Source organism: Cherax quadricarinatus, chromosome 53 (genome assembly GCF_038502225.1).
Source record: "Cherax quadricarinatus isolate ZL_2023a chromosome 53, ASM3850222v1, whole genome shotgun sequence".
Lineage (NCBI taxonomy): Eukaryota > Metazoa > Arthropoda > Malacostraca > Decapoda > Parastacidae > Cherax > Cherax quadricarinatus.
In genome coordinates, this window is record NC_091344.1 from 849,948 (window position 1) to 876,695 (window position 26,748).

Below are 26,748 nucleotides of genomic sequence, written 5' to 3' on the forward strand. Positions count from 1 at the left end.
TTTTTGAAGGTGTTCAAATGATGTGCAAGAGTACTTATGAAGGTGTTCTGTGAGTATTCAGAGGTGATTTTGGGGGTGTTCGAATGATGTTTTTGGAGTATTTAAAGGCAATTGATGGTGTTTTTTCCTGATGTTCAAAGTAAAGTGTTTGAGTTAGTTTTTGTGATAATGTTGTGAAGTCTGGTGACTGAGGGAGGAGTTTGGGGGGATGAGTTGTAATTTAATGAAATGTGTAAGTGTAGATAAATTAGAGCTGTCAAATCTTATTTGGGAGTATTCAAAATGTTGTCTTGGAAGTGTTTCAGTGTTGTTTGGAAATGTTCAAAGGTATTTTTGTGAGTATTCAAATGATGTACGAGAGTGTTTTGAAGGTGTTCAAAGTAAAGTGAGGTGTGTGTGCGTATTAACTTCGTAATATGTAAAATTGTGACTAGTGAATTTATCGAAAAGTGGTTATAAGTGATGTGGTGACTTTTTCTGATGAAATAGTTAAAACGAGAAAAATATCTTGACTTGTGTTGTATTTTGTGAAGAAATTGTGGATTGTTGTGGGTATTAACGAAAAAATGTGAAATTATTTGGGTTATCCTGGGTTAAGAGTGAAAATGTTTTCCCTATGTTGTATATGAAATGTGTAGGGGTAAGTCGACAAGATTCAGCCTGTGTGCGGGGTCATCACGTGACGTCATTGACATAGGGGGAAGTCGACAAGATTCAGCCTGTATGTGTGAGGTCATCACGTGACGTCACTGACCGCCGAGTAAACACAGGTGGGGTGACGTCACACTTGTTTAGACCTGTAGTAAGAGAGAGCACCATGCCCCATAGGAGGAGTTCATTTGAATGCTTACCCCCAGAGGGGGGAATCCAAAAATACTTGATCCATGGAGATGGAGAAGAAAACCTTGATCCAAGGAGATGGAGTCTTGGTATTATCGAGAAAACTTGATCCAAGGAGATGGAGTCTTTCGTATTATCCAGAAAAAAAAAATCAAAAAAATTTGGGATGGGGTGAAAGTGGGCGGGGGGGAATCCAAAAAACTTGATCCAAGGAAGTAGAGTCTTTGTATTATCGAGAAAACCTTGATCCGAGGAATTGGAGTCTTTGTATTATCGAGAAAAAAAAATTGGGGTGAAAGTGGGAGTCATTTTGAATGCTTAAACCCAGAGGGGGGAATCCAAAAAACTTGATCCGAGGAGATGGAGGAGAAATACTTGGACATAGAGGGTAGAAGTAGATTGTGGGGGAAATCTTTGTATTACTGATATCGAGAAAAACTTGATCCGAGGAGATGGAGACTTTGATTTCGAGAAAAAGAAATCGAAAAAATTTGGGGTGTGGGTGAAAGTGGGGGAGAGGGGGAACCTCAAAAATTTGATCCGAGGAGAGCACAAGAAAATTAAAAAAAAATTGAAAAAAATCGGAAAAAAATTCGGGGAGCGGGGGCGATCCGGACGACGCTGCAGAAGGCGCAGCAGAAGGCGCGGGCGGGTGCGACGGACGGACGTGAGGGGCGTGGGAGGGCGCGAGGGCGCGGCGGGTGGGTCAGCATGAGGGTGGGGGCGGGTGGGGGGCGCGAGGGCGGGGGGCGGGTGGGGGTCACGGGTGGGGGTCGTGGGTGGGGGGTTGAGGGTGAGGTGGTCTCGAGGGGCGAGGTGGTCTCGAGGGTGAGGTGGTCTCGAGGGCGAGGTGAAGGTCATTAGCATATAGGTGTGAAAAGGAGCCACCCAGGAAAAGGAACCACTCAGCTGCAGCCCTTTTCAGGAGGAAGCCACTCTGCCGCAGAGACCGCTCAGGAAAAGGAAGCCACTCTGCCGCATGAGCCACTGAACCGCCTTCATCACTACTTATATATATATATATATATATATATATATATATATATATATATATATATATATATATATATATATATATATATATATATATATATATATATATATGCATATATATATATATATATATATATATATATATATATATATATATATATATGTCGTGCCGAATATGTAAAACTGGTCAATTACCAAGAACTCATTTAAAATTAATTCCTTTCTAAAATTTTCTCTTATACGTTTAAAGATACATATTTTTTAATTAATGTTAATGTAAAAAATTTTAATTATGCAACAAAAGAATCTTAGTAAACTTACCTAACCTTATTATAACAAGAACAATTTATTTTAGCCTAATGCAACTAAAAATATTTTAGATTTGTTTACAATAATTTAATACTAAACAAACACAGTGAAATATATTTTTTTCGTTAGATACAGAATGATTTTGGCGAAATTATTGCATACGCAAATTTTCACTTGTCCTATATGCCAAGATGAGCGTTGCTATTTAAGCGAAGATCGCAAGTTCTGCCTATTCGGCACGACATATATAAATATATATATATATATATATATATATATATATATATATATATATATATATATATATAAATATATATATATATATATATATATATATATATATATATATATATATATATATATATATATACATACATATATATATATATATATATATAATATATATATATATATATATATATATATATATATATATATATATATATATATATATATATATATATATATATATATATATATATATATATATATATATATATTTATATATCTGTATGGGGAAGCGGAACAGAATTCTTCCTCCGTAAGCCATGCGTGTTGTAAGAGGTGACTAAGATGTCTGGAGCAAGGGGCTAGTAACCCCTTCTCCTGTATATGTTACTAAATGTAAAAGGAGAAACTTTCGATTTTCCTTTTGGGCCACCCCGCCTCGGTGGGATACGGCCGGTGTGTTGAAAGAAAGAATATATATATATATATATATATATATATATATATATATATATATATATATATATATATATATATATATATTATATATATATATATTATATATATATATATATATATATATATATATATATATATATATATATATATATATATATATATATATATATATATATATATATATATATATATATATATATATATATATATATATATATATATATATATATATATATATATATATATATATATCAGATGGGGTCCACCTCTGGTGTGGTGTAAACTGTGGGACCCATAGCCTCGGAGAAGTGGATAAAAAGGTATCAAGGAAGAATATTTGGATTTCTTCCTGAAGCCGTTTGAATATTCAGCTTCCCCTACCACCTCATCTTTCCATTCTTTTTTAACAATAGGTATATTTTATTACATAATATGGTACAAAAGGTTTAAGATACATTGTTGATATAAAGGTGGCATATACAGTACATGACATGAGAGAGATACATGTCTAGTACATATTATTACACATCGGCCGTTTCCCACCAAGGCAGGATGGCCCGATAAAGAAAAATTTCATCACCATTCACTCCATCACTGTCTTGCCAAAGTCGCGCTTACATTACAGCTAAAAAATTGCAACATTAATACCCTTCCATCAGAGTGCAGGCAAAGTATTTCCCATCAAGAGGACTCTAGTCCGGCCTGCCGGTTTCCGTGACTTCCTTCATAAATGTTACCCTGCTCACACTTCAACAGCACGTCAAGTCCTGAAAATCATTTGTCTCCATTCGCTCCTGTCTAGCATTCTTATGCATGCTTGCTGGAAGTCAAAACCCCTCGCACAAAAAAACCTCCTTTACCCACCCCCTCCAATCTTTTCTAGGCCGACCCCCTATCCCGCCTTCCCTTCCCTATAGATTTATACACTGTCAAAGTCATTCTGTTTCCTTCCATCCTCTCTACATGTCCGAACCACCTCAACAACCCCTCCTCAGCTCTCTGGATAATAGTTTTGGTAATCCCACACCTCCTAATTTCTAAACTACTAATTCTCTGCATTATATTCACACCAAACATTGCCCTCAGACATGACATCTCAACTGCCTTCAGCCTTCAGCCTTCTCCTAGTTGCAACATTCACCCCCCATGTTTCACACCTGTCTAAGAGCGTTGGTATAACTATACTCTCATACATTCCTCTCTTTGCTTCCATGGACAAAGTTCTTTGTCTCCACAGACTCCTAAGTGCACCGCTCACCTTTTTACCCTCATCAATTCTATAATTCATCTGATCTTTCATAGACCCATCTGCTGACACGTCAACTCCTAAATATTTGAATGCATTCACCTCCTCCATTCTCTCACCCGCAGTCTGATATCCAATCTTTCGTAACCTAATTCTTTTATCCTCTTCACCTTACTATTTTCTATATTCACTTTTAATTTTCTACTTTTACATACCGTACCAAACTTATCCACCAACCTCTGCAACTTCTCTTCAGGATCTCCCATAAGCACAGTGCTATCAGCAAAGAGCAACTGTGGCAACTCTCACTTTGTGTTAGATTCTTTATCTTTTAACCCCAAACCTCTTGCCAACACCCGAGCATTCACTTCTCTTACAATCCCATCTATAAATATACAGAACATCCATGGTGGCATCACACATCCTTGTCTAAGGCCTACTTTTACCGGGAAATAATCTCTCTCTCGCCTACATACTCTAATCTTTCAGGTATACAGAAGTAAGATCAGGGACAAGATAGGCCCACTCAAAAGTTCCTCGGGTCAGCTCACTGACAGTGATAAGGAAATGTGTAGAATTTTTAACACATACTTCCTCTCAGTTTTTACACAGGAGGATACCAGCGATATTCCAGTAATGATAAATTATGTAGAACAGGACGATAATAAACTGTGCACTATTAGGGTCACAAGTGACATGGTCCTTAGGCAAATAGATAAATTAAAACCTAACAAATCCCCAGGCCCTGATGAACTGTATGCAAGGGTTCTAAAGGAATGTAAAGAGGAGCTTAGCACACCTTTGGCTAATCTTTTCAACATATCACTACAAACTGGCATGGTGCCAGATAAGTGGAAAATGGCAAATGTGATACCTATTTTCAAAACAGGTGACAGGTCCTTTGCTTCGAACTATAGACCAATAAGCCTAACCTCCACAGTGGGAAAATTTATGGAATCAATAATTGCCGAGGCAGTTCGTACCCGAGCCTCACTATCCTCGTAAAAACTTTTCACTTCTTTCAATAACCCACCTCCTATTCAATATATTTGCAGCATTTGCCACATTACCCCCCTATCTACCCTGTCATATGCCTTTTCTGAATACATAAATGCCACAAAAACCTCTTTACCCTTATCTGAATACTGTTCACCTACATGCTTCACTGTAAACACTTGGTCTACACACCCCCTACCTTTCCTAAAGCCCCCATGTTCATTTGCTATCCTACTCCCTGTCTTACTCTTAATTCTTTCAATAATAACTCTACCAAACACTTTACCAGGTATACTCAACAGACTTATTCCCCTATAAGTTTTGCACTCTCTTTTGTTCCCTTTGCCTTTATACAAAGGGACTATGCATGCTCTTCGCCAATCTCTAGGTACCTTACCCTCTTCCATACATTTATTAAATGAAAGCACCAACCACTCCAAAACTATATCCCCACCTGCTTTTAACATTTCTATCTTTATCTCATCAATCCCAGCTCCTTTACCCCCCTTTCATTCTACCAGCTGCCTCACGAACTTCCCCCACACTCGCAACTGGCTCTTCCTCACTCCTTCAAGATGTTATTCCTCCTTGCCCGATACACGAAATCACAGCATCCCTACCTTCATCAACATTTAACAATTTCTCAAAATATTCCCTCCATCTTCCCAATACTGCTAACTCTCCATTTAGTAACTTTCCTCTCCTATTTTTAATTATCAAATCCATTCGTTCCCTAGGCTTCCTCAGCTTATTAATCTCACTCCAAATCTTTTTATCTTCAAAAAGATTTGTTGGTAATATCTCACACACACTCTCATTTGCTCTCTTTTTACATTGCTTCACCACTCTCTTAACTTCTCTTTTTCTCTCCATATACTCCTCCCTCCTTGCATCACTACTATTCTGTAAGAACCTCTCATATGCTAACTTTTTCTTCCTATTTACATCATTCCACCAATCGCTCTTCTTCCCTCCCGCACCCACTTTCCTGTAACCACAAACTTCTGTTGAACACTAACACTACATTCTTAAACCTACCCCATACATCTTCGACCCCATTGCCTATACTCTCACTAGCCCATCTGTCCTCCAATAGTTGTTTATATCTTACCCTAACTGCTTTCCTCTTAATTTATAAACCTTCACCTCTCTCTTACTTGCTGCATCTATTTTCCTTGTATCCCATCTGCCTTTTACTCTCACTGTAGCTACAACTAAAAAGTGATCTGATATATCTGTGGCCCCTCTACAAACATGTACATCCTGAAGTCTACTCAGCAATCTTTTATCTACCAATACATATTCTAATAGACTAGTGTCATTACGCCTTGCATCATATCTCGTATACTTATCCTCTTTTTCCTAAAATATGTATTACCTATAACCAAATCCTTTTCTATACAAAATTCAACCAAAGAGCACCCATTATCATTTACACCTGGCACCCCAAACTTACCTGCCACACACTCTCTAAATGTTTCTCCTACTTCAGTATTTAGGTTCCCTACCACAATTACTCTCTCACTTGGTTCAAAAGTTCCTACACACTCTCTGAAAATCTCCCAAAATTTCCCTCTCTCTTCTACACTCCTCTCTTCTCCACAATCCTTGAATTTATGCATTTAGTTTCCCTCTTCTCCTTCTATAACTGGTCCTTCAGCATAATTGCTACCCCTTCCTTAGTTCTAACTTTCTCAGATACTCCTGACTTAATCCTATTTATTTCTTCCCTACCCCCTGCATCTTTGTTTTGCTTAGAGCTAGGACATCCAACTTCTTTTCATTCGTAACATTAGAAATCATCTCTTCCTTATCATCCGCACTACATCCACGCACATTCAAGCATCTAAGTTTTATTAAATTTTCTTCTCTTTTTTAGTATTTTCTACAGGAGAATGGGTTATTAGCCCGTTGCTCCCGGCAATTTAGTTGCCTCATACTACTCGCATGGCTTATGGAGGAAAGATTCTTTTCCACTTCCCCATGGAGAATAGAGGAAATAAAGAAGAGCAAAAACTATTAAGAAAAAGAAAACAACTAGATGTGTGTATGTATATATATGCATGTTCATGCCTGTGTAATGTGACCCAAGTGTAAGTAAAAGTAGCAAGATATACCTGTTATCCAATATTTTTATGAGACAGAAAAAAATACACCAGCAATCCCACCACCATGTAAAATAATTACAGTTTCTGTTTCACAATCGGCAGGACGGTAATACCTTCCTGGGTGGTTGCTGTCTACCAACCTATTACCATACATATATATATATATATATATATATATATATATATATATATATATATATATATATATATATATATATATATATATATATATATGTCGTGCCGAATATGTAAAACTGGTTAATTAGCAAGAACTCATTTAAAATTAAGTCCTTTCTAAATTTTTTTCTTATACGTTTAAAGATATATTTTTTTCATTACTGTTAATGTAAAAATTCTTAATTTTGCACCAAAAGAATCAAAGAAAACTTACCTAACCTTATTATAACAAGAACAATTTATTTTAGCCTAACCCAACTATATATATTTTAGATTTGTTTACAATAATTTAATACTAAACAAACACAGTGAAATACATTTTTTTCGTTATGTTCAGAATGATTTGGGAGAGATTATTGCATACACAAATTTTAGCTTGTCCTATATGGCAAGATGAACGTTGCTATTTAAGCCAAGATCGCAAGTTCTGCCTATTCGGCACGACATATATATATATATATATATATATATATATATATATATATATATATATATATATATATATATATATATATTTATATATATATATATATATATATATATATATATATATATATATATATATATATATATATATATATATATATAGATATATATGTCGTGCCGAATATGTAAAACTGGTCAATTAGCAAGAACTCATTTAAAATTAAGTCCTTTCTAAAATTTTCTCTTATAAGTTTAAAGATATATTTTTTTCATTAATGTTGATGTACAAATTTATAATTTTGCACGAAAAGGAACTTAGAAAACTTACCTAACCTTATTATAACAAGATCAATTTATTTTAGCCTAACCCAACTAAATATATTTTAGATTTGTTTACAATAATTTAATACTAAACAAACACAGTGAAATAAATTTTTTTCGTTAGGTTCAGAATGATTTTGGAGAAATTATTGCATACACAAATTTTCACTTGTCCTATATGGCAAGATGAGCGTTGCTATTTAAGCCAAGATCGCAAGTTCTGCCTATTCGGCACGACATATATACATGTGTGTGTGTGTGTGTGTGTGTGTGTGTGTGTGTGTGTGTGAGTGTGTGTGTGTGTAAAATAACGACTGTGATAAAATAGCGAATTTCCTAGCGCATTCCTGATTTCTTATCAGCTCTCCGCTGTCCTCTTATTAAGTAATAGGACAGTAGAGGGCTTATAAGCCTTAGATATCACCTCACACCTGACCCAGCACGCAGAGCATGCGAATCTAGTGAAGATTTTGACAGGTCACATGTCAAGTACAAGTTATGAGTGACATGTTAAGCATAGCTTAAATTCATTACTAATTCTATTAATTATTAATAAATCTAATTTATATAACCCTGAATTAATATATTAAAATGAATACCTTATTTTATGAAACTTAATTCTATTATATATTTCTCTCAGCCATGAGCCTCCTTGATACAACATTCTCGGCCTTTAGAAAATCAGATAGGTGGTTAAAATCTCTCACGTGAATAAACAAAGCATGACTCTTGTCCAGTTCTAGTGCTATATTTATGTTGTAATCTTAGCTCAAAGCTTTTTGTAGTTTGACCGTAATAAATTTTATTTCATTTTTTTAGAGGGGAATCTTATAGAAACAACTATCAGCATATTTGGGGTAATTCTTAATGAAATGTTTATTTTACTGTGTCAAGATTTTTTAATTCAACTTTAAATTTAAAATTCTTAAGTAAAGAAGGTATAGCCGGATTGTCAAATGTATTTCTACTAATTTTATGAAATTTAGCAATTATGTCTTTTAGGTATTTTAGATAATTTACTTCAAAATTTCTTCATACATGAGCTCTGGGCTGGAAATATGCAGCTCTCAAAAACACTGATGAGAATAAAGTTTAACTTTATCATGGTTATCATTACCTGTACCAACAATCAATGAGCTTATTAAATTTTGCATTGTTGATGCAAAGTTTGTGTTTAATGGTGAGTTTTTCACTCAGAAGTTTGGTATGGCAATGGGAAATCATCTCTCACCTTAGCAATTTATACATGGAATATTTTGAAAAGAGATTGCTTAACAAAATCCTTCCCAAGACAGCTAAGTGGTAAAGATATGTTGATTTTAATGTCTAGTGCCCAAGAATATAGGTATGAACCATTTCCTTTTTTAATTAAATAATCTAGCTCATTCGATAAAAAATTAACTGTTGAGTTTAAATAAAATAGCTCATTGAATTTTTTTAGACATCTTAATTATTAAGGGGAACTATGTTAAAATTTAAAAATATTCAGAAAACCAACAAGTAACCGCTATTATGTGCACTATTATTGTTCACACCATGACTCTCTGTCTCTCTTTTTGTGTTCTGTCTCTGTCTAGGAACACCTTCTTGTACTCTTCCGAGCTTCTCAACCGTGGTTTTTCTTGGAGGATCCTGTTCCGCACTGTTTCTGTCCTGAGAATCAGCTTGATCGGTCGGTTTCTCCCCTTCAAGTGGATGCTAAAGTGTATAAAGCCGCTATTTCATTTGCACGAAGCTCGATACAAATGCTCAATCCAGCACTCGGGGATGTTTCAGAGAAGCTGCTGTCAGAACTCACCAAATTTTCCAATGTCGTGCCTGGCTGTTGGGTTCATGGAAGCAACTGAGCCATTATTCTTCAGTGCATCACTATAACTTTATGTATTCTCATCCACGATTTTGAGATTCCACGTATTCGCACTTCAGAGTTCATAGATAAAGAAACTTTAAAGATTTATGAAATAGCCAATGATCTAAAATACCCAAAGAAGCATAATTGATAAATCTCATCAAACTGTCTGAAATACATTTTACAGTTTGAAAAAGGACAAACAAACATTTTCAACCAAGAATATACTCGCTCGACTCACGAAATCGTAATGACACGATTGCAAACAAACCATACCACGGGCGGGGATAGAACCCGCGATCAGAGTCTCAAAACTCCAGACCGTCGCGTTAGCCACTGGACCAGCTAGCCACAATAAGATTCACTAGCCACAAGAATCTTATTGTGGCTAGCTGGTCCAGTAGCTAACGCGACGGTCTGGAGTTTTGAGACTCTCTGACCGCGGGTTCTATCCCCGCCCGTGGTATGGGTTGTTTAATATACTGGCTCTTTCTTACCATGATAACCTTGACATACCTTCTTTGCTTAAGAATTTTAAAATCAAAGTTGTATTTAAAAATCTTGATACAGTAAAAAAAAAAAACTGATTAAGAATTCCCCATAAAATGCTGATGGCTGTGTCTATAAGATTCCTTGTAAAAAATGCAATAAAGTTTATGGTCAAACTGGAAAAAGTATGGAACTGAGACTACAACAACATAAATATAGCATAAGAACAGGACAAGAGTCTAATGCTCTCTTCATTCATGTGAGAAATTTTAACCATCCAGTCTATCATCAAAAGGCCGAGAAAGTTGTATCAAGCATGTCCATTGCTGAGAGAAATATATAATCGAATCAAGTTATACATAAAAAGCATTGATTTTAACATGGGGTAATTCTTAATGAATTGCTTATTTTACTGTGTCACTATTTTTTAATTCAACTTTAAATTTAAAATTCTTAAGGTTATATAAATTATTCATTTATAACTGACATATCACTCATAAATTGTACTTGACTTGCGACCTGTCATAATCGTCATTACAGTATCACTCTCAGCGTGCTGGGTCAGGTGTGAGGTCAATATGTGAGGTGATATTTCAGTTTTATAAGCCTTCTGTTATTCTAGAATTTTTACATTTCCTTAATAATCTAAAACATACAAGAATGGACGGGGACTCCAAGCGTGTAGCAGGTCCAATACTTTTCCAGTGTCCCTCAAAGCTCTCAACAGGAACATTTTGCAGACTACTTCTGTGACCATTCCACATAACTTTAGGTCATAGTTGTTATGACGTAGTTGTCTCCTCATTACGCAGGGCTCAGCATATCCTTAGAAGTGGATATCTGCAGACCTTTTTTTATTCTCCTCTTGTGTACACTGTCAGGCACTACGGATATCAATGAATCCTCGAAATCAAACGGATTAATGCTGAGAAATGCTGCAGTGTGACTGGGATTTAAACCCAGACTTTGGCTCTCCAAGAGAAAAAGGGAACCAGACACCTAATACCTTTGTCCACTTAACTATTATGCAACGCAACGTAGGTGTTGTGATGTGGCATGGTGTTGTGGACAACTCAACTACACTACCATGTAGCGTAACGTAGGTGGCATGGTGGTGTTGTGGACGACAGCGTCAGGTGTCTCTCCCTCCCTGCGCTAGTGAGAGCCAGGGCCAGGAACCGAATCCTAGTTTCGCAGCAGTATTTCCCTGCATTTATCTTTTTGTTTCCATGAATGCAACGACATTCATATGCATACACATATCCCCCTCCCTCCCCCGCACACACTTCAATGAGGAGGCTTCTAAAAGGTATTGTTTACAGTACGTCGCAGATTTGGCAGTTATCTAAGCATATTAAAAACAAGTCTTGGCGCCAGGACCGTATACGGTCAGGATGATTCAGTCATCTACTGTGTCGTAGTTCTGTTTAGTAATAGTTTTTTCCTCTATCTGGCATTTAGTAACTGTCATTAAATGGTCGCTAAAATATTATTTTTTCTGAAATAATACACAAATAACACATGGGAGAGTGAAGCGTATGACGATGTTTCGGTCAGACTTGGACCATTTACAAGTTACACTAACACGCAAAGGTAAGGGAGCTAGTATATATAGGAGAGGAGGAAAAGGACGGGACAAAGAGAGGAAAAAAGAGGTGGAGAAGTAGTTGTAGAGGTAATGTTGGTAATGGAAGTAGTAGCAGAAGCAGTAATGATACCGGTAAGTAGGGAGAGTAGTGGTAGACAGAAAGGGGAGTGAAGCTACGCAATAGTAGAAGTACTGGTAGTAGTGGTGGTGGTAGTAGTAGTAGTAGTAGTAGTAGTAGTAATGGAGCAGAAGTAGAAGTAGAAATGGAGTAAGTCTCAGGACAAGAAAAAGGAGCCCTGCAGGAGAGCTAATAAGGGTGGGACCAAAAACACGGAAAGGGGTAAGGGTTAAACTGAAGGACAGAACACAGCTACGCAGAAGAAAGGAAGACAAAAGTAGGAAAGGAGAAGAGGTAGGGAGAGGAGAAGAAAAGATCAGGTCAAGTCACGAGTGTCCTGAAGTTCGGAGCATATTCTCTCAAAACAAACATCCTTTTCTGCTAGTATAAGATAATATTGTATATGGGAATATTTTGTAGTACTTAGCGTGCCTATAGATATGAAAAATATCTCATGATGTGTTCAGCCATATTATAATGGAAGAATAGGAAGACTCATCAAATATATTGATATGAATATATGTATACAGCCAGTAACTAACAGACCTGAAAACACAAGCGGATGCACTCACACTCTCACACACATAAGCTCACAGTCACTTAGACTCACGAGTACACACACATAAGCACGCGTACGTAGGCACGTGCTGGCACACATACATATATACACGCGTGTTAGCACACATACAAACACGTATCAGCAAACACACACACACACACACACACACACACAAACACACATACACACACACACACACACAAACACACACACACACACACACACACACACACACACACACACACACACACACACACACACACATACACACACACAGTGAAGAGGCGGGGCCAGGAGCTCGGACTCGACCCCCGCAACCTCAACTAGGTGAGTACAACTAGGTGAGTACACACACACACACACACACACACACACACACACACACGCATGTGTTACACACAAACAAGTACGTGTTGGCAAACACATATAAGCTCGTGTAAGCACACACACACCTAAGCACGAGGCGTGGCCAGGAGCTGTGAATCGACCCCTGCAACCATAACTAGGTGAGTACAACTAGGTGAGTATGTTTTAGCACACAAGCACGTGTTAGGATATACACATACTTAAGCACGTGTTAGCACACACACATAATACATACAAAGAGACACTATCAAACACACATTCACAATCACATACACAAACACCACGAAACAAACTCATACAAATAAAAACACACCCACACACACAAATATAGGTGAATGCACTTACCGTCCCACAAACCCCACATTATAGTCGCACACACACACACACACACACACACACACACACACACACACACACACACACACACATACACACACACACACACACACACACACACACACACACACACACACACACACACACACACACTTTTGTGTAAGAGAAAAAATGGCCAGTCAAATGCAGTCTCAAGAACGGGAAGAGGAGGGGAACGATAATGAATGTCCTGATGGCCCAACTGAGAAGGAAGTTTAAGGGAAAGTTCAATTATCTTCATTTACAATAAACAATGAAGCAAGAGATAAAATCACAGAACAGGTAAATATGGCATCTGTGGCAGAGGAAAAGATTTTGAAGCTGGAAGAGGAAATGGTAAGGCTGAAGGAGACTTTGGTAAGAGGAACAATAAGGGTGGCTTTTGCAAGGCAGTCCTGGTCCCTCCAGGTGAAAAGGGAAGTATATAAAACAGCCAGGGAAGTGGTTGCAGAACAGCTAAATAGCATTAACTTAGCAGAATAAGGGCTCTTATTCGCTAAAACTGGAAGAGGATGAAGACGCGCTATCGATCCCTTTCCCAGTCCCCTCCTCCCCAGCACCATCACCAACACCTCTCCTCCCCAGCACCATCACTAACACCTCTCCTCCCCAGCACCATCACCAACACCTCTCCTCCCCAGCACCATCACTAACACCTCTCCTCCCCAGCACCATCACTAACACCCGATCCACCCCTTCCCTCCCAATAACCTAATCCCTGACCCCCACCCTCCCCTATTCTTGTTGGATAAGCATCATGAAGGGAGAGTTGATATAAGCCAGAACCTGGTAAGGGAAAGTATTATCAGAGTGTGGTACACTAATGCAGATGGTGTATCAAACAAGAACAGTCAGTTTCAGGAAAGAACAGCTGAGATCATGCAGAGATAATAAGTATCACGGAAACATAGTTAACAGAAATTATATATTCCATATTTCCAACAGAATGTCAAGTGGACAGAAGAAATAGGGAAGGAGAAGTAGCACTATTAATTAGAAATTAATGTAGTTTTGAAGTGAGAGGAATACACGTACTAGAGATAAACAAATTCAATGTATGCTCAAATAAGACTTGGGGACAGTGATAAACAACTCTCCACCTAACAATAAGAGACATAAACAGTAATATGAGAACAACCGAACGATGGTGCACATCGAAGCAGAAGCAGCCAGAAGTGCTAAAGTGAAGCTACTTTTAATGATTTTAACCATAGAGAAATAGATTGAGAGAACTGGGACCCACAAAGGAGACCGAAAATAAGAGAATGGTAGAACACTTATTGAGAAGTATAGAGGCAAATCTAGTCTTATTAATTTCTTGCGGTTTTATGGCAAAGTAGCAAATGTGTGACAAGAGAAAGGGAGTTGAGTGGATAGCATTTTCTTAGAATGCAGTAAGTTGTTTGATAATGTAGCCCACAAGAGGCTGGGCCATAAACTTATGATCCGGAAGGAAATAACAAGGCACATAGTCCAGTGGATCAAAGAATATCTTAGGGAGAGGAAGCAGCGAGTGACTGTCAGGAAAAGGACATCAGAATCGGTATTACGATTACGCAAGAATCGGTATTACGATAAGCACTGTTTCTGGTTTGTGTGAATGGCATTCCAGATGGGACTGATTAAGATATGTGCCTGTTTGTTGATGTACAACTGATGAGAATAAAAAAAGACGAGGACAAGGAAAGAAGACTGGAGGAGCAAAAGGACTGGAAGCGGGGTATAGGCTAGGGGGACAGCGGATGCAGACTTCAGCCGAAGAGAACTTAAACAATACTTAGGGAAATTGATAAGGTGGATAAGGATAGGTTGTTTGAGAGGCAAGAAACGGGAGCTCAGGGATTCTGCTTGAAGTTAAAGACGTATGAAATTAATTCTGTAGTCTCTGAGTGGTCGGGAAGTGGAATATTCAAGTTTCGTAAGAAAGTGGTTAGCCTCCATACACAGACTCCATACCTACTTTTAAAAACAAGTATGATAGGGTCCACGAGGCTACTAGGGAACTAATCAGGAGAGTGACAAGTTAAGATGAACTGAAAATCGACCTCTGCAAGCAAAAATCTGAGTACTCATCTGATTACAAATGGGTGAATACGTACTCGCTAACACGTACGTACACGAACACGAACACGTACACTCACAGACAGCACCACTTTGGAACCCACACCTAGCCAAGCATGTAAGGAAGCTAGAGAAAGTGCATAGATGTTCCAGAGATGGGACACAGCAACAAGGGAAGTTGAAGACTCAGATGAATCACAGGGATGTTAGGAAGTATTTCTTCAGTCACAGAGTTGTCAGGAAGTGGAATAGTCTGGGAAGTGATGTAGTGGAGGCAGGATCCATACACAGCTTTAAGAAGAGGAATGATAAAGCTCAAGGAGCGGAAAGAGTGACCCAGTGGCGGCCAGTGAAGAGGCGGGGCCAGGAGCTATGACTCCACCTCCACCCATGAAACCACAACTAGGTGAGTACACACACACACACACACACACACACACACACACACACACACACATCAGTGAAGAGGCGGGGCCAGGAGCTGCAACCACAATTAGGTGAGTACACGGCAATATGAGAATGACACAGCAGCGAAAGCCAAATCTGACCCGAAGCTGTTGTACAGCCACATTAGGAGGAAAACAACAGTCAAGAACCAGGTAATCAGGCTACGGAAGGAAACAACCGAGAAGTACGTGAGGAACTGAACATGAGATTCAAGGAAGTGTTCACAGAGGAGACTGGAGGAACTCCAGAAAGACAGAGAGGTGGGGTACTCCACCAAGTGTTGGACACAATACATACAACCGAGGAAGAAGTAAAGAGGCTGCTGAGTGAGCTAGACACCTCAAAGGCGATGGGGCCGGATAACATCTCTCCGTGGGTCCTGAGAGAAGGTGCAGAGGCGCTATGTGTACCCCTAACAACAATATTTAGCACGTCTATCGAAACAGGGAGATTACCTGAGGTATGGAAGACAGCAAATGTAGTCCCAATTTTTAAAAGAGGAGACAGACAAGAAGCACTAAACTATAGACCAGTGTCGCTGACATGTATAGTGTGAAAAGTCATGGAGAAGATTATCAGGAGAAGAGTGGAGGGACATCTAGAAAGAAATGAGCTTATCAACAACAGCCAACACTGTGTCAGGGACAGGAAATCCTGTGTCACAAACCTACTGGAGGTCTATGACAGGGTGACAACAGTAAGACAAGAGAGAGAGGGGTGGGTAGATAGCATTTTCTTGGACTGTAAGAAGGCGTTTGACACAGTTCCACACAAGATATTAGTGCAAAAACTGGAGGACCAGGCAGGGATAACAGGTAAGGCACTACAATGGATCAGGGAATACCTGTCAGGAAGACAGCAGCGAGTCATGGTACGTGGCGAGGTGTCAGAGTGGGCGCCTGTGACGAGTGGAGTTCCACAGGGGTCAGTCCTAGGACCGGTGTTGTTTCTGGTATTTGTGAAAGACATGAGGGAAGGAATAGATTCCGAAGTGTCCCTGTTTGCAGATGATGTGAAGTTGATGAGAAGACTTCAATCGGACGAGGACCAGGCAGAACTACAAAGGGATATGGACAGGCTGCAGGCCTGGTCCAGCAATTGGCTCCTGGATTTCAACCCTACCAAGTGCAAAGTCATGAAGATTGGGGAAGGGCAAAGAAGACCGCAGACGGAGTACAGTCTAGGGGGCCAGAAACTACAAACCTCACTCAAGGAAAAATATCTCGGGGTGAGTATAACACCAGGCACATCTCCTGAAGCGCACATCAACCAAATAACTGCTGCAGTATATGGGCGCCAAGCAAACCTCAGAACAGCATTCCGCCATCTTAATAAGGAATCGTTCAGGACCCTGTACACTGTACATTAGCCCCATATTGGAGTATGAGGCCCCAGTTTGGAACCCATATCTAACCAAGTACGTAAGGAAACTAGACTAGTCCTAGAGCTAAGGGGTATGTCCTACGAGGAAAGGTTAAGGGAAATCAATCTGACGACACAGCAGAACCGGAGAGATAGGGGGGACATGATAACGACATATAAAATTCTGAGAGGAATTGACAAGGTGGACAGAGACAGAATGTTCCAGAGATGGGACACAGCAACAAGAGGACACAGTTGGAAGTTGAAGACACAGATGAATCACAGGGATGTTAGGAAATATTTCTTCAGAGTAGTCAGGAAGTGGAATAGTTTGGGAAGCGATGTAATGGAGGCAGGATCCATTCAGAGCTTTAAACAGAGGTATGATAAAGCTAATGGTGCAGGGAGAGTGACCCAGTAGCGGCCAGTGAAGAGGCGGGGCCAGGGGCTATGACTCAACCCCTTCAACCACAACTAGGTGAGTACAACTAGATGAACACGCACACACACACACACACACACACACACACACACACACACACACACACACACACACACACACACACACACACACACACACACACACACACACACACACACACACGCACACACGCGCGCACACACACACACACACACACACACACACACACAGGGGCCAGGAGCTCGGACTCGACCCCCGCAACCTCAACTAGGTGAGTACACACACAAGAATTGGCAGGGTGGGCGGAGACTGGATGTTTCAGAGTCGGGACACAGCAACAATGTGTCACAACTGGAAGCTGAAGATTCCAATGAGTCACAGAGATGTTAGGAAGTATTTCTTAAGTCATAGGGTTGTCAAGAAGTGGAATAGTCTAGAAACTGATGTAGTGGAGGCAGGATCCATACATAGCTTTAGTAGCGACCAGTGAAGAGGCGGGGCTAGGAGCTGTGACTCGATCCCTGCAACCACAATTAGGTGAGTACATTCAGGTGAGTACACACACACACACACACACACACACACACACACACACACACACACACACACACACACACACACACTCACACACTCACGCGCGCACCTCTGACGAGTGCGGTTCCAAAGGGGTCAGCCCTAGGACCGGTACTATTTCTGGTATGTCTGAATGACATGACGGAAGGGATAGACTCAGAAGTGTCCCTGTTTGCAGACGATGTGAAGTTAATGAGGAGAATTCAATCAGACGAGGTTAAGGCAGGACTACAAAGGGACCTGGACAGGCTTCAAGCCTGGTCCAACAACTGACTCCTGCAGTTTAACTCCACCAAGTGCAAAGTCATGATGATCGGGGGAGAGCAAAGAAAACCGCAGACAGAGTACAGGCTAGGGGTCCAAAGGTTGCAAACCTCACTCAAGGAAAAGGATCTTGGGGTAAGTATAATATCGAGCACATCTCCTGATGCGCACATCACCCAGGTAACTGCTGCAGCATATGGGCGCCTGGTAAACCTAAAAAAGGGTTCCGGCACCTCATTAAGGAATCGTTCAAGACTCTGTACACTGTGTACGTCAGGCCCATATTGGAGCATGCATCACCAGTTTGGATCCCACGTCAAGAACGTCAAGAAATTAGAGAAAGTGCAAAGGTTTGCAGCAAGACTATTGCCTGAGCTATGGGGACATGATTGCGGCATTATAACGACATATATATATAATAATGCGATGAATTCAGAAGTTGGACAAAGACAGGATGTTCCAGAGATGGGACACATCAACAATGTGTCACAATTGGAAGCTGAAGACTCGGATGAGTCAAAGGGATGTTCAAAAGCATATCTTCAGTCATAGAGTTGTCAGAAAGTGGAACAGTCTGGAGAGTGATGTAGTGGAGGCAGGATCCATACATAGCTTTAAGAAGAGATACGACAAAGCTCATGGAGCAGGGAGAGAGAGGACCTAGTAGCGACCAGTGAAGAGGCTTGGCCAGGAGCTGTGTCTTGACCCCTGTTACCATAGTTAGGTGAGAATTAGGCAAGTACACTCACACTCACACACAAATAGTTGAGTGCAAATAGGTGAGTACACACACACACACACACACACACACACACATTAGGCGAGTACACACACACACACACACACACACACGGGTTATGTAGCACATTAAGATGTCATCTGTTTCTTGTAATATAATGTGTGTGCGTGTGTGTGTACTCACCTATTTGTGGTTTCTGGGGTCGATTCACAGCTCCTGGCTCCACCTCTTCGCTGGTCGTCATTAGGTCCACTCTCTCCCTGCTCCAAGAGCTTTATCGTACCTCTCCTCAAAACTATGCATAGATCCTGCCGCCACTAGATCACTCTTCAGACTGTTCCACTTCTTGACAACTCCATGACTTAGGAAATGCTTCCTAACATACCTGTGACTCATCTGAGTTTTCCACTCCCAGTTATGATCCCTTGTTGCTGTTTCACATCCCTGAAACATTTTGTCCCTATGCAACTTTTCACTTCCTCACAGTATTTTATATATCGTTATCATGTCATTCTTATCCCTCCTGTACTCCAGTGTCATGAAGTTGATTTCTCTTAACTTCTCCTTATAGGACATACCCCTTAACTCTGGAACTAGTCATGTTGCAAACCTTTGCACTTTCTTTAATTAGGATTCCATACTGGTGCTGCATACTCCAGTATGGGCCTGATGTACACGGTATGCAATGTTTTTAATTATTCCTCACTCAGGTTTCGAAACGTTATTCGTAGGTTTGCCAGGCAACCATATGTTGCAGCAGTTATTGTGTGCTTCAGGAGATGTGCTCGGTATGATAGTTACCTTAAAATCCTTTTCCTTGAGTAAGGTTTGCAGCCTTTGGCCCCCTAGCCTGTACTTCCTCTGTGGTCTTTGACCCTCCCCAATCTTTATGACTTTGGACTTGGTGGGGTTAAACTTCAGGAGATAGTTGTTGAACCAGGCTTGCAGCTTGTCCAGATCTCTTTGTAGTCTTACCTGATGCTCATCCGTTTAAATTCGCAGCATTAACTTCACAACGTCTGCAAATAGGGACACCTCTGATTCTCTTCCTTCCGTCGTGTCATTCACATATACCAGAAACAGTACCGGTGCTAGGACTGCCCCTTGAGGAACCCCCCTCGTCACAGATGCCCACTATGACACCTTATCATGTACCATCACTCGTTGTTTCCTTATTTTCAGGTATTCTCTTATCCATTTCAGTGCTTTCCTGTTATTCCTGCCTGCTCCTCTAGCTTTTGCACAGGATTTCCCTTCCCTGAAATTGTGCTAGTTGTCGTGTATAAGCTCATGCCTTTCTAGGTGTTCCACTACTCTTCTGGTAATCTTCTCCATGATTTTACATACTCTACATGTCAGTGACAATGGTCTGTAGTTTAATGCTGCTTGTCTGTCTCCTTTCTTAAAAATTGGGACTACATTTGCTGTCTTCTACATCTCAGGTAGTTGCCCTTGTTTCGATAGATGTGTTAAAGACTGATATTAGTGGCACACTCAGTGTTTCTGCTCCCTCTCTGGGAACCCATTGAGAGATGTTATTCGGCCCCATCGCCTTTGAGATATCTTGTTCACTTAGGAGCCTCTGCATTTCCTTCTCTGCTGCGTGTAGTGTGTCCAGCACTTTTTAGCGTACCCTACCATTCAGGTTTGCTGGAGTCCTTCCTGTTTCTAATGGAAATACTTCTTTAAATTTCATGTTGAGCTCTTCACACACTTAAGAACATAAGACTATAGGAATCGAGGAACACTGCAGCAGGCATACTGTCCCATACAAGACAGATCCTTATTAAAACCACCCATATATTTGTCCAGTCTTTTCCCCACCGTACCCAGGCACCATTCAGACCCAGCCTCTCCCACTCATATATTTGTTCAATCTCTTTTTAAACTTACCCAGGATCTTAGCCTCTATTATCCTACTTGGAAGATTGTTCCACGCATCGAAAACTGTTTGAAAACCAGTATATATACTTATATATGTCCTTTGTGAATCTAAATTTATCAAATTTAAATCCGTTATTTCTGGTTCTTACATGATTCGATATCCTCACTATTTTATTAATATCGTCTTTGTTAATACCTACCATCCACTTATACACCTTAGTGATATCTCCTTCCATTCTACGTCTCTCAAAAGAGTGAAGATCCAAGGCTTTAAGTCTAAATTCATCTAAGAGATTCCCTATACAGTGAATCAACTGTGTCACCCTTCCCTGTAGTTCTCCAATAAATTTATATACATTCTGTAGTAAGGAGATCAAAATTGAACAGCATAATCTAAGTGACTCATTGCTAGTGATGTATAGAGCTGTAAAATAGCTTTTCGACTTCTTGATCGTTTCTTGTGATCTTCCTTCCTTTCTTTCTCAGCCTAATTACCTTGTCCCTAACTGTTGCATTTCTCCAGAAGTGGCTGTACAACAGCTTTGGGTCATATTTGGCTTTCCATACTATATCATTCTCGTGTTGCCGCTGGGCCTCCCTCTTTATCTGTTCATATTCGTTCCCGGCTCCTCGACTAATCTCTATATTTTCCTGGGTCCTTTGTCTTCTATACTTTTTCCATTCTCTAGTGCACTTAGTTTTGGCCTCTCTGCACCTTTGGATAAATCAAGGACTCGTTCTGATCTTTCCATTTTTTTTTATTACTCTTGGTTATGAAACTCTCCTCTGCCTCCTTGCATTCTGTGGTCATGTATTCCATTATTTCATTCACTGTTTTTCCCACCAGTTCTATTTGCCACTGTACCTCAAGCTAGAAATTCTTCATGCCTGTGCAGTCCCCTCTTTTATAATGTGGCTTCCACCACCTATTCATCCTGCTTCCCTCTCCACTTTTAGCTCTAAAATGTTTTCGAAGCTCAAAACCATGTGACCACTAGCTCCAAGGGGCCTTTCATACGTGATGTAACCATTATCTGAGCTTCTCAAGGTGAATATGAGATTCATTCTCTCTCTCTCTTGTAGTATCCCTAACGTTTTGATTCCCGAAGTTTTCCAGTTCCACCTCCATCATCTTCACCCTCCACATTTCTGGTCCCACATGTTGCTCGAAGCTTTCTCTGTCAATCTCTTTGTGATTGAAATTACCCACAACTAATAATTTTCATCGTACTCTTGTCTTGGTCTCCTTCTATTCAGTAGTGGGTTGTACATCATTGCAATCACCGCTTTGGGACACCCAATCTGAAGTGTTCTTTCTATTTAGTCTCTTGCTTCCCTTCTGTCCACTCCTTCCAACTCATCAAACTCCATCTTTCCTCATGATTCAATATCTAGTTGTAAAGATAGCGTCTGTTATCATTCCTGTGAGATTGGTTTTGGTGAGTGCTATGATGTCCATGATTCTTTCGTGCCTCTCCTCACACTCATTCATTATTCTGTTGGGGTTTGGGGGGCTGAAGGAGTGGGAGATCAGGGAGGACACTATGGGAGGCTGCTGTATAGGTGGAGTTTGTGCTGGGTGGTTTGTTTTGGGTAAATTTGTTTGATTGTGATGAACTGTGGGTGGTTCTATGGATGGTTGTGTTTGCTGGTTCTCCCAACTCTGGGTGCCCTTGCCTGTCTCTAGCCTTGCCTTTCTTGTCCCTTGCATTTTTGTAGCCTCTCAGTTTCTGTTGTTCTGATCATGTTCTGTCATGGTCAAGGTACATCCACTTGTTTTCATTGTTTCTTTTAGTTGTGGTTTCTGCTTCAGGATCCTGTTCTGCGCTGTTTCTTTTCTGAAAATCAATTTGACTGGTCGATTTTTTCTCCTTGAGTACTCCCCAAAGTCTATGAAAATTTGATAGCTAAGTCATGTCCTCCTCTTCTGTTTGATGATATATTCAATCACTTTTTTTCTCTCCCTGTCATCTTTCTTCATGTGTCCTCCCTACAGCGTTCTGAAGCCCATAGATAAGAACTGACCTATCCATCTCCTCTTCCCATTGACTTTCCCTCCTTATCTCTGGGTCCGATTCAAGCATCGCCATTGCTGCTTCCCTTATCATTTCCTGGATCTCTCAGTGACCTGATAGTGCCTCTGCAGGGGACCTGTCACCTTCTCTACCTATTATCCCCTCTCTTAACATTGTCCCTGTACCAAATGGCATGTCACTGTCACTCGACATTTTCTGGACCTCTTTGTGGCTGCTAGAGCTTCTACATAGGTCTTATCCCCTTCCTTTGCCTTGGTCCCCTCACTGGATATGGGTGTGCCTTCTCCTGATGCCAAACCCCTTCTGTTCTTTGGCTCTGTATCCTCCTTCAGCATTCTCAGTTCATCTTTTAGGCTCTGTATCCTAGCTTCTGCAGCTTCAGCTTGCAGCTTCTACTTTTTGCCCTCTTCATCCACCCTCTCCTCTATTTTAGTGATAAGCTCTTCTAGCTTCCTTTTCCACTATTGTACCATCCTTATCTTAAGCTTTTCTGTCTATTCTTCCTTCCCAGACCAATCTTTCTCAGTTTTCCTTATTTTTTGTCCTACTCTCCTGGGTCATTTTTTTTTTTGATACGCTAGTTACCACACAATGTGTGTGTGGGCAGTATACATCTACGTTATGCTTGTGTGTGTACTCAATTATGGTTGCAGGGGTTGAGACATAGCTCCTGACCCAGCCTCTTCACTGGTCGCTACTAGGTCCACTCTCTCCCTTCCCCACGAGCTATATCGTACCTCTTCTTAAAGCTATGTATGGATCCTGCCTCCACTACGTTATTCTCAAGACGTGTGTGTGTGTGTCTGTCTGAAAACCTGACTACAGTACTCGTAAATTACATAAATTAAACACTTACATAGCCTTCTTTGTTGACGAAGGTGGTATAGAGCATACTGCACTGCAATGGTGTCCAGCAAATGACGAACACCAGCAGCACAACAGACACCATCTTCACCACTTTCTTCCTGGCTCTGGTAGCCGTGTTCCGTGCAGGGAGAGACTGCTCGCCCGGCTGTTGCTTCATCCATAGCCTCCACACCACCAGGCTGCAAACAACACAACCTTCATTATGGAAGCATTAGTGAGGTGTGGGTCAGTTTAGCGACATTATTAAAGTAAACCTGGGTTTAATATGTTGAGCAGCGAAAGCCTGCAATGTTTTACAGATACAGATTACTTTTATCCTTATAGTAACGACGCATCACTGGCTAATTTCTAAACTACGGATTCCTTGTCCTTGTTGCAACATTTCACTACCCATGCTTCATACCCATATAAGAGTGTTGGTATATATATATATATATATATATATATATATATATATATATATATATATATATATATATATATATATATATATATATATATATATGTCGTGCCGAATAGGTAAAATTGGTCAATTAGCAAGAACTCATTTAAAATCAAATCCTTCCAAAATTTTCTCTTATACGTTTGTTAAAGATATACTTTTTTCATTTGTGTTAATGTAAAAATTATTAATTTTGTACCAAAAGAACCTTAGAAAACTTACCTAACCTTATTGTAAGAAACGCAATTTATTTTAGCCTAATCCAACTAAATATATTTTAGATAAGCTTACAATAATTTAATAATATACGAACACAATGAAATATATTCTTTTTCGTTAGGTTCAAAATGATTTTTGCGAAATTATTGCATACACAAATTTTCACTTGCATTATTCGGCAAGATGAGCGTTGCTATTTAAGCGCAAATAGCAAGTGAAATTGCCGACCTAGAAAATGAACAGAGAACTTTCACGGCACGCATAACGGAGATAAAACACCTCAATTACTGGGAGCGCTTGAGGTTCCTAAACCTATATTCCCTGGAACGCAGGAGGGAGAGATACATGATTATATACACCTGGAAAATCCTAGAGGGACTAGTACCGAACTTGCACACGAAAATCATTCACTACGAAAGCAAAAGACTTGGCAGACGATGCAACATCCCCCCAATGAAAAGCAGGGGTGTCACTAGCACGTTAAGAGACCATACAATAAGTGTCAGGGGCCCGAGACTGTTCAACTGCCTCCCAGCACACATAAGGGGGATTACCAACAGACCCCTGGCAGTCTTCAAGCTGGCACTGGACAAGCACCTAAAGTCAGTTCCTGATCAGCCGGGCTGTGGCTCTTACGTTGGTTTGCGTACAGCCAGCAGCAACAGCCTGGTTGATCAGGCTCTGATCCACCAGGAGGCCTGGTCACAGACCGGGCCGCTGGGGCGTTGACCCCCGGAACTCTCTCCAGGTAAACTCCAGGTAAATAGGAGGACATTTGGGTGTCAAGAAGACACTCGGTAAACTGGCAAAACATTTTACTTGGCCAAAGATGAAGGAAACAGTAGCTGATCATGTGCGAGGTTGCCACGTGTCAAGTGACAGGCAAGCCAGCGCACACACCTCCACCTGCACCTCTCATTCCTATCACCGTGGATGGTGAACCATTCTCACGTCTTATTATTGATCTTATTATTGATCTTATTATTGATCTCTGGCTGAAGGAGACTCGAACCTACAAACCTTATGACAAGGTACGCAGTGCTTTACGAATCCACCCACACTGGACAATACCTTGGCGTGTAGCTTGCGATACACGTTTGATCCAAGGCAGCCAGCTTTCAGGGAGAAGGCTTACAGCTTTTCATCTCATCCCCTGCATGCATCAGCCTTACTAGAGATTTTAACAATGCAAGGAATTCGCGAGAGCAGGCGAAATATACATAAACACTGATCTCTGGCTGAAGGAGACTCGAACCTACGAACCTTAGGACAAGGTACCCAGTGCTTTACCAATCTACCCACACTGGACAATACCTTGGCGTGTAGCTTGCGCTACACGTTTGATCCAAGGCAGCCAGCTTTCAGGGAGAAGGCTTACAGCTTCTCATCTCATCCCCTTCATGCATCAGCCTTACTAGAGATTTGAACAATGCAAGGAATTCGCGAGAGCAGGCGAAATATACGCAAACACTGATCTCTGGCCAAGGTATTGTCCAGTGTGGGTAGATTGGTAAAGCACTGCGTAACTTGTCCTAAGGTTCGTAGGTTCGAGTCTCATTCAGCCAGAGATCAGTGTTTGCGTACATTTCGCCTGCTCTCGCGAATTTCTTGCATTGTTCAAATCTCTAGTAAGGCTGATGCATGCAGGGGATGAGATTAAAAGCTGTAAGCGTTCTCCCTGAAAGCTGGCTGCCTTGGATCAAACGAGTAGCGCAAGCTACAGGCCAAGGTATTGTCCAGTGTGGGTAAATTGGTAAAGCACTGCGTAACTTGTCCTAAGGTTCGTAGGTTCGAGTCTCCTTCAGCCAGAGATCAGTGTTTGTGTATATTTCGCCTGCTCTCGCGAATTCCTTGCATATATATATATATATATATATATATATATATATATATATATATATATATATATATATATATATATATATATATATATATATATATATATGTGTGTGTGTGTGTGTCGTGCCGAATATGTAAAACTGGTCA

The 26,748-nt window shown here is 40.3% G+C and overlaps 1 protein-coding gene across 3 annotated transcripts in view; it reads right to left on the reverse strand.

The window, feature by feature from the left end:
* The window catches only part of LOC128692422 (orexin/Hypocretin receptor type 1), a 1,118,627-nt gene that overhangs the window by 65,428 nt on the left and 1,026,451 nt on the right, over positions 1-26,748 (reverse strand). For all 3 annotated transcript variants that reach the window (XM_070096275.1, XM_070096276.1, XM_070096277.1), the window contains exon 7: positions 24,091-24,280. In XM_070096275.1, the coding sequence (XP_069952376.1) occupies positions 24,091-24,280 (190 nt within the window). The remainder of the gene's footprint in view (positions 1-24,090; positions 24,281-26,748) is intronic.